We start from the raw sequence: 15664 nt of genomic DNA, 5'->3' as shown, positions 1-15664 counted from the left end.
GATTTACTGGATCTCACCTTATAGAGCTGGACTCCAATACAAGCAAACATGAAGTTCAACAGCATGGTGACCAGAATGATATTGCCAATAGTTTGGATGGCCACAAAGACACACTGGACCACATGCTGCAAACAAAACAGATCAAATAAATTCAATCATCATTTCTAGAAACATATACATGCACTCATTATAACAGCATAGCATTTGCACCAGACAGGAATAAAACTTGGTGGGTAGTCGTGCCAGACAGTCATGGAGTGATACCAAATGACAGTAGGTCATCTTCAGATGAGTTTTCAAACTCTTTAATCTACATTACAGTTATGCCAAAATGTCTGGCATGTATTGACCGTATAAAAGGGATTGAAAACATTAATAAAGGAAATTCACACTTTAAATAAATACATTTTATATAGATGAATAATATATATATATATATATACAGCTCTGGAAAAAAGATGAGTTTCTTTGATTTTACCACATTGAAAACCTCTGGAATATAATCAAGAGGAAGATGGATGATCACAAGCCATCAAACCACCAAACTGAACTGCTTGAATTTTTGCACCAGAAGTGGCATAAAGTTATCCAAAAGCAGTGTTTAAGACTGGTGGAGTAGAATATGCCAAGATGAATAAAACTCTTAAAACTTTATGAATATGAACTTGTTTCTTTTGCATTATTTGAGGACTGAAAGCTCTGCATCTTTTTTCTTATTTCAGCCATTTCTCATTTTCTGCAAACAAATACTGTAAATGATAATATTTTTATTTGGAAATTGTAAGAAATGCTGTCTGTAGTTTATAGAATGAAACAACAATGTTAATTTCACTCAAACATATACATGTAAATAGCAACATTTGAGAAACTGATTCAGAAACTGAAGTGCTCTCTATTTTTTTTCCAGAGCTGTCTATATTAAAAATAGGAACATCTAAATGAAATTACCATTAAAAATAAAAAACATAAAAAGTAAGGAATGTATCAAATTTAAAATAGAAAAAAGAATAATAGTAAAAGTAAATGATAAAATAAAATGATAAGAGTGATATGAAATGGTAACATGAATAATAATGAATTAAGATCATAAGAATCAAAATAAAATAATGAATCAAAAATAATTAATGAATAAAACATACAACATATTAAACCATATTCATATTTAATTGAATGATTCTTGTTTCCAGACTGCATACCTTCAGTCCTTTGGCTCTATTGAGGGCTCTAAGTGGTCTCAGGACCCTCAACACCCTGAGAATCTTAATCACGGAGATAGCGCTGGACCTGCATCAGAGAAAAACACCTGAGTTTCAGCAACGATCATCAGCAAAGGAACCAAACAGGCAGAAATCATTTAATATCACTACACTCACTCTAATCCCATAGAAAGGAGTGAAACGACCACGACGATCAGGTCCAGGATGTTGAAGGCGTTGCGGCAGAAGGAGCCGGTGTGCAGGATTGCACCATAAACTGTCATCTGAATCACGTCGTTCAAGAGACACAAATACAGAACACATTAAGTCACTATTGCATCACCAATAGAACAAAAGCTGTGTTGAGTTTCTCAGCTGAAGTTCTTTACCTTAAGCACAATCTCAATGGTGAAAACTGTGGTGAAGACGATATCAGCATAGGCCAGGATCTGTATAAATAAAAATAAAAAAAAAGTCAAATATATGCAGAATGAATTAATTAAAAATACAATATAATGGCGCTGTCAAATCAGAAAACATTTAAACACATAATATTTGAATACGTTTTTAAACACTGTGAAGGGTACCCACACAAGCACTTCATAACAGATTTATGAGCAGTAAAGAATGTATTTATAAAGCATTATTCAAACATTCATGAACAGCTTATGCCTTTACTCACAATGTGACATGGAGACTTGGTATGAAATAAATTAGATTGTATTGATAAAACATGCACAAGTGTTATATTTAAATATATATATTATATATCATATATATTAATATCTATCTATCTGTCTATCTATCTATCTATCTATCTATCTATCTATCTATCTATCTATCTATCTATCTATCTGTCTGTCTGTCTGTCTGTCTGTCTGTCTGTCTGTCTGTCTGTCTGTCTGTCACTCTCACACACTTCCTCTCGCTATCTATCACTCTCTCCCACCCTCTCTTTATCTCTTTCTTTCTCTATCACTCTCTCTCTCTCTCTCTCTCTATCACTCTCTCCCACACACGCACACACACACACACGCACACACACTTCTGTTTGATGTTAATGCTCTGCAGATTAAAATTCTACTTTAAAAAACATAAAAACTAAAAAAACCTCCTCAATACCCTGAGATATTATAATAATAAGAGTAAAAAAGTCTCTAGTTTGCCAGAGATAAACCACACTACACTATGATCTCTGATTTCTCCCTCCAAAAGCACAGAGGAATACCAGATTTAAATGTTATTTATCTAAATTATTTATATATATTTATATAATTCCGGTTTGAAAATGTACACTCATTATTTTGTTTACATTTAAATATCCACTATTAAATGCTTAATGCTATTAATGTGTTGTTGTGATTAATCTGATCTGATTTATTTAATTGATTGACAGCGCCAGTAAATAGTAAATAATTGTGAATAAGTTTCAGCACCTTGTTTCTGAATGATTTGGGGTCGATGGCGTCCTCAGCGGCGAGAGAGATGCTGCTGAGGAGGATGAGGAGGAGGATGAAGTTGGTGAAGGGGGTTGCGTTGATGGCTCTGTGGCACAGTTTACGGAATCTGGATGAAAAGGAAGAAAAAAAAAGTATGAAATTACTGGAAATGCAAAAAAACTGCATCTCTAAAAAGACACATTTAAGTTCAACCAAAAAGTGAAATTTGACATTGTGTTTTTTGTCTGACAGCAACAATATACTTGTGTACATATAACTGTACATACAGTATATATATAGTGTAAGGGCAGAATGGTACTAAAATGGTGCACAGGAAACCCTCCTTACAAATAAACACAGCTCTGTTAGAAAAGGGTGTGTTTCCTTAATTATCTTAACGTTTTACGAATAACTTTAAGAACAACATGAAATAACATAAGAACATAAACGTTGCGCCTGTGTCCCAAATAAATATTTGACGTTTTTCATCAAATGGTATTTTTTTCTGTAAAAATATACCTATTTGGTTACTGCATTTAGTCAGTTATAAACATCAAGTTTTGAGCTGTTTCTGAGGTGAACTTAGAACATGTTTGTGCTTTGTAGTATTAATTCCATACAAATATTATTCTAAAATATTCTGTAATATAATTATAGTAACACATCTATTCACAATGGTGGATTATTGTGTCAATAATAAATAAAAAGATTGTCTTTGCCTTTTGATTTTAATGTTCTTTGTACGAGTTTATGAAGTACGTTTTGGGAAACACACCCCAGATTTGTGTCTTAATTAAAAGCTGAAGAGAGTATCTCACTTGTTCTCTGGGCCAAAGATAAAGAAGGAGCTGGCTTCAGGCATGGGCACCACCGTCTCTTTCAGCTGCAGATCAGCCATGGGTCTGGGACGTGGACTGATGGGAATCTCCGGCTCTTCCTCCTCATCATCACCTGAACAGATCAGAGAGTTCAGAAACAAAATACAGGTCTAATCATTATACAGTGAATTCTACCATTAAACAAACTGGGCCCTATTTTAGTGATCTATAGCGCACTAGTTAATGGCAGATCCTGCGGCTTGGTTTAGGGTGAGTCGGCGTGTAAAGTAGAGGTGGAAAGTAATGAATTACATTTACTCAAGTTACTGTAATTGAGTAGATCTTATGAGTAATTTGTAATTTCTGAAGTAGTTTTTAAAATAGGTAATTTTACTTTTACTCAAGCACATTTTGACACAAGTAATTTACTTCGCTACATTAGAAAACTCCCCGTTACTGAGTAAAAAATAAAATCCTGGGGAAAAAACAATTGTCTGAATTACCTATATGACCATAACCTTTTAACGGTAAAGAAAAAAATGGATCATCAGAAGTCTATACCACTTGTTCTTAAAAATGTTTTATAGGGTGGTCTGAACAAATACTGCCTGAAAGGTCCAAATTATTATGTGGAATAATAATGTATATTTATTAATAATAATAATATTTATTATATTTATTAATAATAATAATAATTATTATTATTATAATTATAATAATTAACCCCTTAACGCCTGAATTAATGTAGCTGTATATGAAAAAATGTTTCATGTGTGTTTTACCTTTAAGTAGATAGTAAATATTGTTGAGATTATTAATTTCACTTTTACACAAAAATAAATAGAAATTTTGGTATGTTGCAAATTTGCAACAACAGGCAATATGGTCTATTTGGGGTAAATTTGGTATGTTGCAAATTTGCTACAGCAGACATAATGGTCCATACTAAGATAACAATAACAGAGTAATATAACAGTGAAAAATCAATGTTTTATTTATGCACCCAACAGCAGGCATTCAATAATAAATAACACCAATTACTGTCACCAACACAATATACACAAATATTACAGGAAACATTTCATTAATTTGAATTCTAGATTCATTTGAATTGTAAATTGTCAAAGGTTCCTAGGTCCGTGGCGAATATGCACTTGGGGGAATGCAGGCGCTATCTTGGCAGGTTGATTGAATCAAACGGTTAGTCGCATACATAGGCGTAGGAACCGGGGGGGATGGGTGGGACATGTCCCACCCAATATTAGAAACAGGTGGATTTGTCCCCCCCAAAAATGATATCAGTTCGCTCAGGTCAGCTGTACTATTAATGAGGAGACAGACCGGACCAATCACGGAGCCGGTTCAGGTATTAAGTCACGCCTCTCAGTAGAAACAGCCAATCAGCTTGCTGGTTTTGCGGCGCGCGGAGCAGAGGCAGTTTGCTGTTGGGGAAGCCCCGCCCCCTCGCTGTGAGATTTAGCAGCGGGATCGGGACGCAGCAGCTTCAGCTGATTTTAAAACAGAGATGAATATACGGAGATTTTTCTAAAAGAAAGGTAACGATAGGCTAACCACTTCAACTGTGATGATATGTTTCTGCTAGCTGGTTAAAAATACACGTCTCTGAATCAGCACACAGTTTAAACCCACTGTGATTAATAAACTGCAGCTGTGTTAGTGTGTAAGCTTATCTTTGGAATTAGCTAGATTGGGAGTCAGGGTTAAAGGAAAAAAATAAAATATATATGTAATGTTTCCCTGTACCTGATCAGCTAATCACTTTAATTTTCAAACTGTTTATTCATTTAGGATTACAGGACTTACTGTGAGCTATAATGAACGAAAATTGATTTAACTAACTAGTTATAGAAGCTGGATGTAGATGATCGCCAGAATTTCGTACAGTACTTTAAGTTGGTAGTTTAAAGCAGTTACTTAACCCCGATCACTGCCCTAAACTAGTGTTTTCCACCTGATCAGCTAATAAACAGTAATTTACTGAGTTTACCTGTTAAAATCCTTTAGCCCCCTATGGAGCCTAAATTAATCATGTATATCCACCAGAGGAAGCTCTAGAATATGCAGAACAGTTTTAATATGCAGTAGAATATATAAGAACTGGGTTGAGAAATACTGCTGTAACGTGACTTCTGTTCATTTGTATTTCACAGTAAGACCACATATCCTGACGTTTATAAAAGTCTCTATGAAACGTAAAGGACACCATCTTAAGAAGAGCTCTCAGTAGAAAAAAATAAAAGTGCAGGAGAAAATGTAAATATACAACAGAATTGACATGCCAATACATAATAATAATAATAATAATAATAATAATAATAATAATAATAATAACAATAATAATAATCTGTTATATTATTTTAAATATTAGGTGATAACTGAAAATTTTTGTCATATGTACATAATTCAGACATTGCTTGCATAATTTTTCTAACAACAGTAGCTGTAATGTGGAGTAACATGTTTAGGTTGTAAAATCACCTTATAATAATAATTTACTTTTAATTAAAAGTAATTTCCACAAATGTTGTTCTAGGAAACTATTGGGTGGGCTTGGGTTCATATTGGCAAATGTGTCCCCCCCAATATCAAGCCCGCTCCTACGCCCTTGGTCGCATATTTGCAACAACAGGCGTTAAGGGGTTAATAATAATACATTTATGATTTGTTGAACTTTTTAACATCAAATAATTAAAAGTAACTATGTAACTTTTACTCAAAGTACATTTTAATCTGAGTACTTTTATTTTTACTTGAGTAGAATTTTAGCAAAGTAAAGGTATGTTTACTTACCGTATTTTTCGGGCTATAAGGCGCACTTAAAATACTTATTTTTTCCCAAAAATCGTCATTGCGCCTTATAATGCAGTGCGCCTTGTGTATGGATTTTGCTTGTGTTTACTGACCTCGATTTTTATGTGGTACACGGCGCTCTGTTGTGCAGAATTCCTCACCCACGCCAGAAAAAGATCCCCCTCTTGGGCTAGCGCGCGGTTACCTTTGACTGCCGCACTGCCTCTCGGCTGTGGTTCAGGGTAGCTAGTTTCCACTGTAGCTCCGTGGCCAGAACAAGGTGCCGGTAAACTTTCCTTTCCACCCGTTCTGGGGTAATAGTACAAACTGTTTCTTTTTAGCGCCCACTTCTAAGTAAAGTTAACCTCTTAACACGCGCTGGCCCACCGGCGGGCCAGAAATATTTAATATTTCATAACTGGCTGTGTTTCTGAATAGTTATGAACAGTTACAGGTTCAATATAGACATCCAATATACCATTTTAAAGCTTAGAATCTCTGCTTTTGAGCTATTTAGCCTATTTAGCGGAATATCCTTTCAAAAAATAAACATTTAGGGCGAAATATGCCTTGGTTATGATTTTAATAATTCATAACTCTCATATTTGCGTTTATCGTTCGTCCATATTTCATCGAATGCGGTCATGTCATACACCATTCGAACCGTCTGGCTCTCCGGATTCCAGAACTGTGCTTTTACTGTAGGATGTATGTTTCATGAATTAAAGCTGCGTCAGAGCGCATGTTTCCAGTAATAAAAGGCTCTCCTTTTGTCCTGGGGTAACCTCCGGTCACTGCCGCCACCCCCCGAACACACACCCGCGCTCAGCCACAGGTCCTACCTTCAAAATGCGTCCAGACTAAAGAGAATCCATCAATCCAGTCTCCTGTAATCCACAGTTATATCCAAACAGCGCTGGAAATCACTTCATCCAGAAATGAAACTTATCCAATCTTTATCTCTGTTTTAAAACCGTTTTATTCACCGAATTCGGCACAACACGCTATTATAGTCAGAAGCCTCGCGGAGTAATGCGGTACTTGCTGTGCTTCAACATAATATTATGGTCTGTCGGAGCGTTGCGGCTACCGTTGTCAGGAGCCTCGCGGAGTAATACGTACTTGCTGTGCTTCAACATAATATTATGGTCTGTCGGAGCGTTGCGGCTACCGTTGTCAGGAGCCTCGCGGAGTAATACGTACTTGCTGTGCTTCAACATAATATTATGGTCTGTCGGAGCGTTGCGGCTACCGTTGTCAGGAGCGTCGCGGAGTAATACGTACTTGCTGTGCTTGTTGATTTATTGCTCAGAGATGTTGTTATTTTTCACAGATATTGTGAAGGATTTATTGCTCAGAGTTATTGTTACTGATATAAATAAAGTTTCATTTAGTGCGCCTTATAATCCAGTGCGCCTTGTGTATGGACTAACACTAAAAACAGACCGTTCACTCATCGTGCGCCTTATAATACAGTGCGCCTTATAGTCCGAAAAATACGGTAATTACAATTTTTCAGTACTTTTTCCACCTCTGGTCTTTGGTGTCATGACAGCACAAAAAATACGCCTTTCACGTCTTGAAATGCGCAAAAGGCATGTACTAATTCTCTTAATTATTCATGGGTGTGTTTTTTCGTCGTAACATGAAATAAACCAATAAATAGAATGAAATACAATGAAAATAGACTGTTGACGGGGTGTAAGATAACAACAAGCATCGAGACGTGCCTTGAGCAGGGTGTACGATAGGGCGCATTAACTTTTACTGCCTTTAATGATAATACAGAATTCAACACGTTATTTTACTTTATCCAGTGTAAAAATGTTGCTCTGAAACAATCAAGATCAAAAATGAACTTTCAATAGAAGACATCATACAATATGTTTTTTATACATACAATTTATAATGTATTAGTTCAGTGGAGGGTTTCCCAACAGCTTCTACAAAGTACAAAGACAATTCTTAGATGGTAGAGCGAGCTTCACACTGAGTACTCTCTCACCACGGTAAGATGTTCTAAATGCTGGAAACTAGGCCCTGGTAATCTGGTCATTTTGTAGCATTCCTGTTGGTCTTCATTCATCATGATATTTTTTGTGTGGCAGTGTGGTATAAATACATTTTTATGTGCTTTTACATAAAGCCCTTCTGTGAAATAAGAAGCTAATAAAAAGAATTATTGTTCTGGCTTTAATTGTCAAGGTGAAAGAAATGTTATGTAAAAATCTGAGATTTGTTTTCTCATGTGTCGTTTTTTTATTTAGGTCATAAACAGGTGGGCATTAAAGTGGAAAGGTTGGGAACCCCATAAACGACCACAGACTGCAGAGGCTAATATTTAGCTTTGCTTATAATAGTCCAGCTAATCCTGCACATCAGTGCTGCCATATTTAGAGCGGTACTGTATCACCCTCTGAGAACCCTAACCACTGCATGAGCCGCTAACGCTCGGGCTGATGAGCCATGTTCATCGCTTTTCTTCATTTACCTGGGAAATCAGCTGGAGGAAACGGGTCCTTTACTTCCTTTACATTTGATTCAAATTCATCCACCTTCAGCTGCAGAGAAACAGGAGCCAGACGGACAGATTTTAATACACAGATATAAAATACTTTACACTAGTGCATCTCAAATAAATTAGAATATCACTGAAAAGTTACTTTATTTCAGTAACTCAGTTCAAAAGGTGAAACTCATATATTATATAGATGTATTAAACACAGAGTGATCTATTTTAAGCATTTATTTATTTTAGTGTTGATGATTATGGCTTACAGCCTAAGCAAACCCAAAAATCAGTGTCTTAGAAAATTTGAATATTATATAACTAAGACCAATTGGTACTTTTGGCAGTGTGGGTCCTGCTGGAAAATGAAATCCACATCCCCAGAAAAGTTGTCAGCAGAGGGAAGCATGAGGTGCTGTAAGGTTTTGTGGGAAAACAAAACTGCACTGACTTTAGACTTGATAATAAAACACAGTGGATCAACAGCAGCAGATGACCTGTCTCTCCAAACCATCACTGATTGGTGAAACTTCACACTAGACCTCGAGCAGTTTGGACTGTGTGTCTCTCCACTCTTCCTCCAGACTCTGCTCCCTTGATTTACAAATGAAATGTAAAATTAACTGATGATCAGTGATGGTTTGGAGAGTAATGGAAACGTAATGGAAGCAACCCAGCTAATGATATTTGGTTAATGCAACATTTTATGAATGTTACAATTAACATTCCTAGAATGTTTAATCTGTCGAGTTTTCTGGATATTCTTTGAACATTTTTATTTAACATTTTTAAACGTTCTATCGCTGCAAAATCAATTGTGTTTAATGTTACCTTTAAAGTTTACAGAATGCTAATATTCTTTTAGGTGGGAACATTATTTGAGAAACGGTCTAATAACCTTGTGATGCAAACCATTATTATGTTACATTTTCAGAACGTTCCTGAAAATCTATTTCTGTAACATTAGAGGTTAATCTTGCTGGAAATTTTTTAAAACCGTTGCTTAAAAAACGTTTTTATAATGTTTCTATCTATGCCTCTCAGGTCATACCTTTGCTGTTGTGGGCATTCCTTCAGTTTTATGTTTGGACTTCACCAGCTTTGCTTTCTCCTCCTCGTGCGGCGGGGCTGTTCTGATACAGAAAAACACAGAATTCTACAGACACTGTCTGATATAGCTCTTAAAGATGCAGACAGAGGTATAATCTTCATTTAGAAGAAAAATAATCATCCAGTGATTTGATCACAAACTGTGTCACATTTTGATTATTTTTTTAGATAAAACCTACCAAATATAAAAATATAGTGTATCATATAATTGTACATACTACACCAGCAAAAATCTATACCATTTATTTAATTTATAAATTCATTTATACCTTTAAGAACCTGGTAAAATATTTTGGCCACGTATGGGCACATTTACTAAACTAAACTCTTACTAAACCAATTATGATCAATTCAAGTATTACGTTAATTAGATATATAAATAGATGATTTCTGACACCTCTATTATACAGAGATGTTTACCTCATGAGCTTCTTCCTCGCTTTCTCCTCTTCTTTCTCTTTCTGTGCTGAGGAAAGACTCTCAGCCTCGGTCAGGTTATCCACAGCGATGGCCAGGAACACATTTAACAGGATGACTGATCAATGCTTGCTGAGAAAAATGAGTATTAAATCTATGCAGCACAATGTGTGTGATGTGTCCAGTTGGCACAGTATGGGGAAAAAAAAAAATATATATATATATATATATATATATATATATATATATATATATATATATATATATATATATATATAAATCATGTTTTGTCTGGACAACCTTTTTTTCCTAGGTCAGCAACACATTCAAAATAAGCTAGAACATGGGTGATTTATTTACAATAAATTGACAATGAGATAAAAAAAACACTAACTTATGATGTTATTTTAAACTGATAATGTCAGCAGGTGATTATTATTATGATTTGGTACTAAAGCAGTGGCCATGAAAGATAAGAAGTCTCTGAGGCGCAAAAATGAGCAGAGGATCTGTAAGAATTTGTAATTTGTAAGAAATGCCTGAGAAAATTAACGAAATGTTATGTTTAAAACTGGGTATTTCAAATAAAGATTGGATGGATTTACATATATATTTTTTTCATTAAACCATTCAAGGAATCTGGAGGAATTTCAGCAGTAGCTGACAGAACCACATGGGCAAGATTACCTCTTTTGCAAGGATGTCCATGCATTTAACAACACAATGTAAATCACATGCTAAGATGTGTTTTTTGAAAAATATTGGGGACAAAAATGGGAAATTACTAAGTGGGAAACGTTGCAGACCTGAAAGACAGGAATGGATACATTTTATACAGGGCTCTCAATGCATTAACATGTGTGTAATGCGTTATTTTTTTAAAGCTAAGTAATAACATGACAAAGTTTACAGTGTCTGGTGATGTATTAGTGATTATTTTAGTAATATAAGCAGAGCTTTACTTACTGTCAAGTTCAGAAGGTTGATTACTTTGTATTTATGCTCAAATTTAGGCACTTCTGATTTAATAGTAAATGTCAGGTATTAACCCAGTACTACAAAAGGATACAGTTTCCAACAACATACAGGATGATGAAGTAAATGCTGACGAGAATTCCAGGAGACTGTGGTCCACCGTGAGCCATGATGCCATTGTACATGATGGTGTCCCACTCCTCTCCAGTTATAACCTGTATAAAAATATGTAATCTATTATAAACACAGACTGATTTTCCATCCACGATATACAGTATGTATCACTTACATTTATTTTGGTGGGAAGTAAAACATCCTGATATGATACATAATGATACATTAATGACTGAAATCTATAAGGTTTACATTAATCGATCAGCATAAGGCATCTGTGAGCTGATGTATCAGAACCGAGTCGCTGCGCTTTCCTCCGAGTGTTAGCGCTGTGATTCTACTCGGCAATGCTACAGCATCAGCAGCAGTTAAAAAAAAAGCGGAGTCTGACTTCACATGTATCGGAGGAATTGGCTGAGTAAATTGGTGAGAAAATCAGGAAAAAAATGTGAATAAAATCATATATATGAAAAAAACTACAGTACTATAATTATGTACCTCATAAATTTCATAGGCTCTAGAGTAGAACCCTTGACCTACATACACACGTGAAATCAATTATATGAAAGGGTTAATGTGGCCAATCGCAAGTTTTTCTCCTTTTTGCATCTTCTCTGAAGAGTGGCAACATGGGAGTGGCAACATGACCCAAAACATTCAGCTGTCAGTTTCCACTGTGAGGAAAATAGTGAGGGAATAAAAGACCACAGGCACAGTTCTAGTTAAGACCTGAAGTGACAGAACAAGAAAAATCTCAGATAAGCAGAGGAGAAGGATGGTGAGAACAGTCATAGTCAACCACAACCACAGATCAGCTCCAAAGACCTATAGAAACATCTTACTGCAGATGGAGTTACTGTGCAATGTACATATACTATTCAGCACACTTTGCATAAGGAAAGGCTGAATGGGAGAGTAATGCATAAGAAGCCTTTTTCCTCTCTACTCAGGAATATAACTGCTTTTTTTTAAATAAAACATCTCAAGAACTGCTGCTTTAATAGAAGCTTTGCTGAAGAGCAAGAAGAAAAATGGGATTACCTGGAAGACGCAGAGGAGAGCCTGGGGGAAGTTGTCGAAGTTGCTGCGCTGGACGTCCCTGTCAGGGAAGTTAAATTTGCCACCGAAGACTTGCATTCCCAGCAGAGCGAAGATGACAACGAAGAGGAAGATCAGGAGGAGAAGAGAGGCGATGGAGCGCACTGAGTTTACCAGAGACGCCACAAGGTTCCTGAGAGATTTCCAGTACCTGAGAGACAAAAAACAAAGTATTCATAAATAATGGGGGAAGAATGGGACCTGAAAAAGCTGCAATTTGCATGTATTGCCAATGCAGGTAGATGCTTTAAAGCATTGGCTCTCAGACTTATCTACACTCTAAAAATAAAACATTGGATAAACAAATAGAACTAGCTTTTCAGACATAGTAAAGGCATTTATGGCATATATATATATATATATACCATGAACTTAATAACAGCACTGAAAAAAGGTGACATATGATTTTACACATAAAAAAATCTATAGTAAAGGTAACAGACTCTGAAAGTAAATTTTATTCACAATTCTTGGTGGATTTAGTTCATTTGTAACACGCTCACTGCTGTATCTTTTTAGATCTTACTTAAATAATGTAGCATCACATTAACCCATGCATATTCCCTATTGGTTCCTGGTATCATCATTTTTTTTTTACCTAATATAGATGGTTAGGTTGCCAGAAAATCAATTTATATTTTAACTATTTAATTGACTCTATAAAACAACAAATGCAATATATATATATATATATATATATATATATATATATATATATATATATATATTGCATTATATAACAGGGCATATACAATATATTGCCAAAAGTATTTGTTCATCCATTCAAATCATTGATCTCCATGGTCACAGGTGTATAAAAGCAGCATCTAGTCATGCAGGCCTCATTCCAACTCCCATAATAATTCACAACATTTATCTATATAGCAAAACTAGAAATGCATTTCATCATTTGTTCAAATGCATTGCTCTTCCAGACAGGAGAACTTACTTTGTGATCTTCACAAAACGTAAGAGTCGAATGCACCGCATCACAGAGATTCCCAGTGGTGTCATGACATCTGCTGCAACCAGGATGATCTCCAGGATGCCCACAGTCACCACGAAGAAGTCAAATCGGTTGAAGACGGACATGAAGTAGGCCCGGAGACCAAAGGCGTACATCTTCGCAAACATCTCAAACGCAAAGCAGGTGAGCAGTATGTCATTTGCAACGTCTGCAAACATATGATATGTAGTTAAAGGTTTAGAAACCAGAATTTCATCAGATTTAAAGGGGTGTTCTATAAAAACTTGGTAAAAAAAACAGGTGGTTTAGCATTGTCGCCTCTCAATGCTCGGGTCTTGGGTTCAATTCCCTGTGTAGATGGAGCTGGCCCTGACCATAAATTATTATTAGAGCTAATATTATTAGACTATAAATGTATATGTTTTTTGTTGTGTGCGTTGGTTGTTTGTATGTACAGCTCTGAAAATAATTAAGAGCCCAGATCAGTTTTTCTGATTTTGCTATTTATAGGTATATGTTTGAGTAAAATTAACATTTTTATTTTATTCTAGAAACTACGCACAACATTCTTGCGAATTCCAATAAACATATTGTCATTTATTTGCAGAAAACGAGAAATTGTCGAATTTGGTGGAATAACCCTGGTTTTTAATCGCAGTTTTTATGCATCTTGGCATGTTCTCCTCCACCAGTCTTACACACTGCTTTTGGATAACTTTATGCTAATCACTCCTGGTGCAAAAATTTCTGCAGTTCAGCTTGGTTTGATGGCTTGTGATCATCCATCTTTATCTTAATTATATTCCAGAGGTTTTCAATTTAGTAAAATGATCCTCATATAAAGAAACTCATCATTTTTAAATGCTCTCTTATTTTTTTCCAGTGCTGTATATATTCATTTTAAACTTGTTTAAAATGACCTTAGATATCAACAAATGTATGAGTGCACAGGTTTATAGGACAGACCTTGAAAGCGAGTGGCCGATTCAGACTGCGGGTGATGCTCACAGGCGATGACCAGAGTGTTGAGAAACACCACGAGGATCACCAGCCAGTAGAACATTCTGGACTTCACCCAGACTGCGCACTTCAGCCGGAACACCCGGTTCCAGCGGCGAGCCAGGCGGCTGGAAATCAGAGCACAACACTGAGAGTCTACTGAGACAGAGACCAGTTTCAATACCACATGAAGGATTCAATTTCTCAGACAGGGATTAAGCCTAGTTCTGAGATTTTCTAATGAAAATAAAAGATAATCTAACACTAGCCTAAGACTCCCTGTCTGAGATACTAACTCAGAGTGTCCCATCATACTCACTAGTAGTACGCTATGCGGTTTAAACCTTCAATTGCAAAAAGGATCTCCGATTCCGAGTCGCTGTCCTTCAGAGGGAGAAGTCCTGTGCGAAGAGAGAGAGCAGGGAATGAGGAATAATCAACACAGTCATAGCCTGGTAGAACGTGTCCCTAAAATAAAACTGTGATTTTATATTATCTATATGTTATTATATGAATGCATTCAGTGGGTATGCTGAATAAACCTTTTTTAAATATGTGGTACTGAATTGCAATACTTCTCTAATACAAAGCAACACAAATTATGTGACCACCTCAACATTCCTCATAAATGGACACTAAGAGATACAAAATCGGATCATTAAAAAAAAACACTTCAGGAAGTGATCTGAGACACTGTCAAGTCACATGTTATTTCAGTGTAAACTCATCCGTCCCTCCAAGAAACATTCAACACCCAGAACTCCTCCCAGTACAACCAAAACACTAGTAATAATTGCAGATATCAGTCTAATCTTGTGTAAAAGTGGTTGACTAAGTGTAAATCATGATAATTGTTATCGCTATACAATAAATGAATATCACAATATTTTTTGTCACTCTTAGTATTGTTTGTTGTGTTTATTTGTGTGTATTTTGGTGGAAACATTACTTTTAGCCAGTCACACAGTAGCTTTACTGCTGTTGTAGTCTTTCACACGCTTACAGACAAAATCAATTTCACTTTCCTGTGCGTGTGCTGTGCCTTGCAGGTAATCAGAGTGTTGGAAAAATAGGGGTCGATGCTATAAAAAAGCATTGCATTTTGGGACTTGTAGTGAATCTAGTTGTAGTCACCAGGTGCTGGAGTCGACTTTATTTAAAAACATTTTTTTTTAAATGTATGTAGAAGAGGCATAATACACCAGCTTTAA

General features: G+C 35.8%; 1 protein-coding gene across 1 annotated transcript in view; it reads right to left on the bottom strand.

Annotated features, from left to right (window-relative positions):
- Positions 1-15664, bottom strand: part of cacna1sb (calcium channel, voltage-dependent, L type, alpha 1S subunit, b) — a 51986-nt gene that overhangs the window by 21723 nt on the left and 14599 nt on the right. The window contains exons 9-22 of the mRNA XM_049485928.1: positions 14773-14854; positions 14421-14581; positions 13437-13662; positions 12431-12638; positions 11370-11490; positions 10304-10418; positions 9825-9906; positions 8756-8825; positions 3454-3586; positions 2633-2762; positions 1586-1645; positions 1374-1480; positions 1197-1284; positions 18-125 (exon numbers count right to left, since the gene is read on the bottom strand). Coding sequence (XP_049341885.1) covers positions 18-125; positions 1197-1284; positions 1374-1480; positions 1586-1645; positions 2633-2762; positions 3454-3586; positions 8756-8825; positions 9825-9906; positions 10304-10418; positions 11370-11490; positions 12431-12638; positions 13437-13662; positions 14421-14581; positions 14773-14854 — 1691 coding nt within the window. The remainder of the gene's footprint in view (positions 1-17; positions 126-1196; positions 1285-1373; positions 1481-1585; positions 1646-2632; positions 2763-3453; positions 3587-8755; positions 8826-9824; positions 9907-10303; positions 10419-11369; positions 11491-12430; positions 12639-13436; positions 13663-14420; positions 14582-14772; positions 14855-15664) is intronic.

Source organism: Astyanax mexicanus, chromosome 12 (assembly GCF_023375975.1).
Source record: "Astyanax mexicanus isolate ESR-SI-001 chromosome 12, AstMex3_surface, whole genome shotgun sequence".
NCBI classification, from domain to species: domain Eukaryota; kingdom Metazoa; phylum Chordata; class Actinopteri; order Characiformes; family Acestrorhamphidae; genus Astyanax; species Astyanax mexicanus.
The sequence above is the reverse complement of the archived record's forward strand: the minus strand, read 5'-3'. Positions and strand labels throughout refer to the sequence as shown.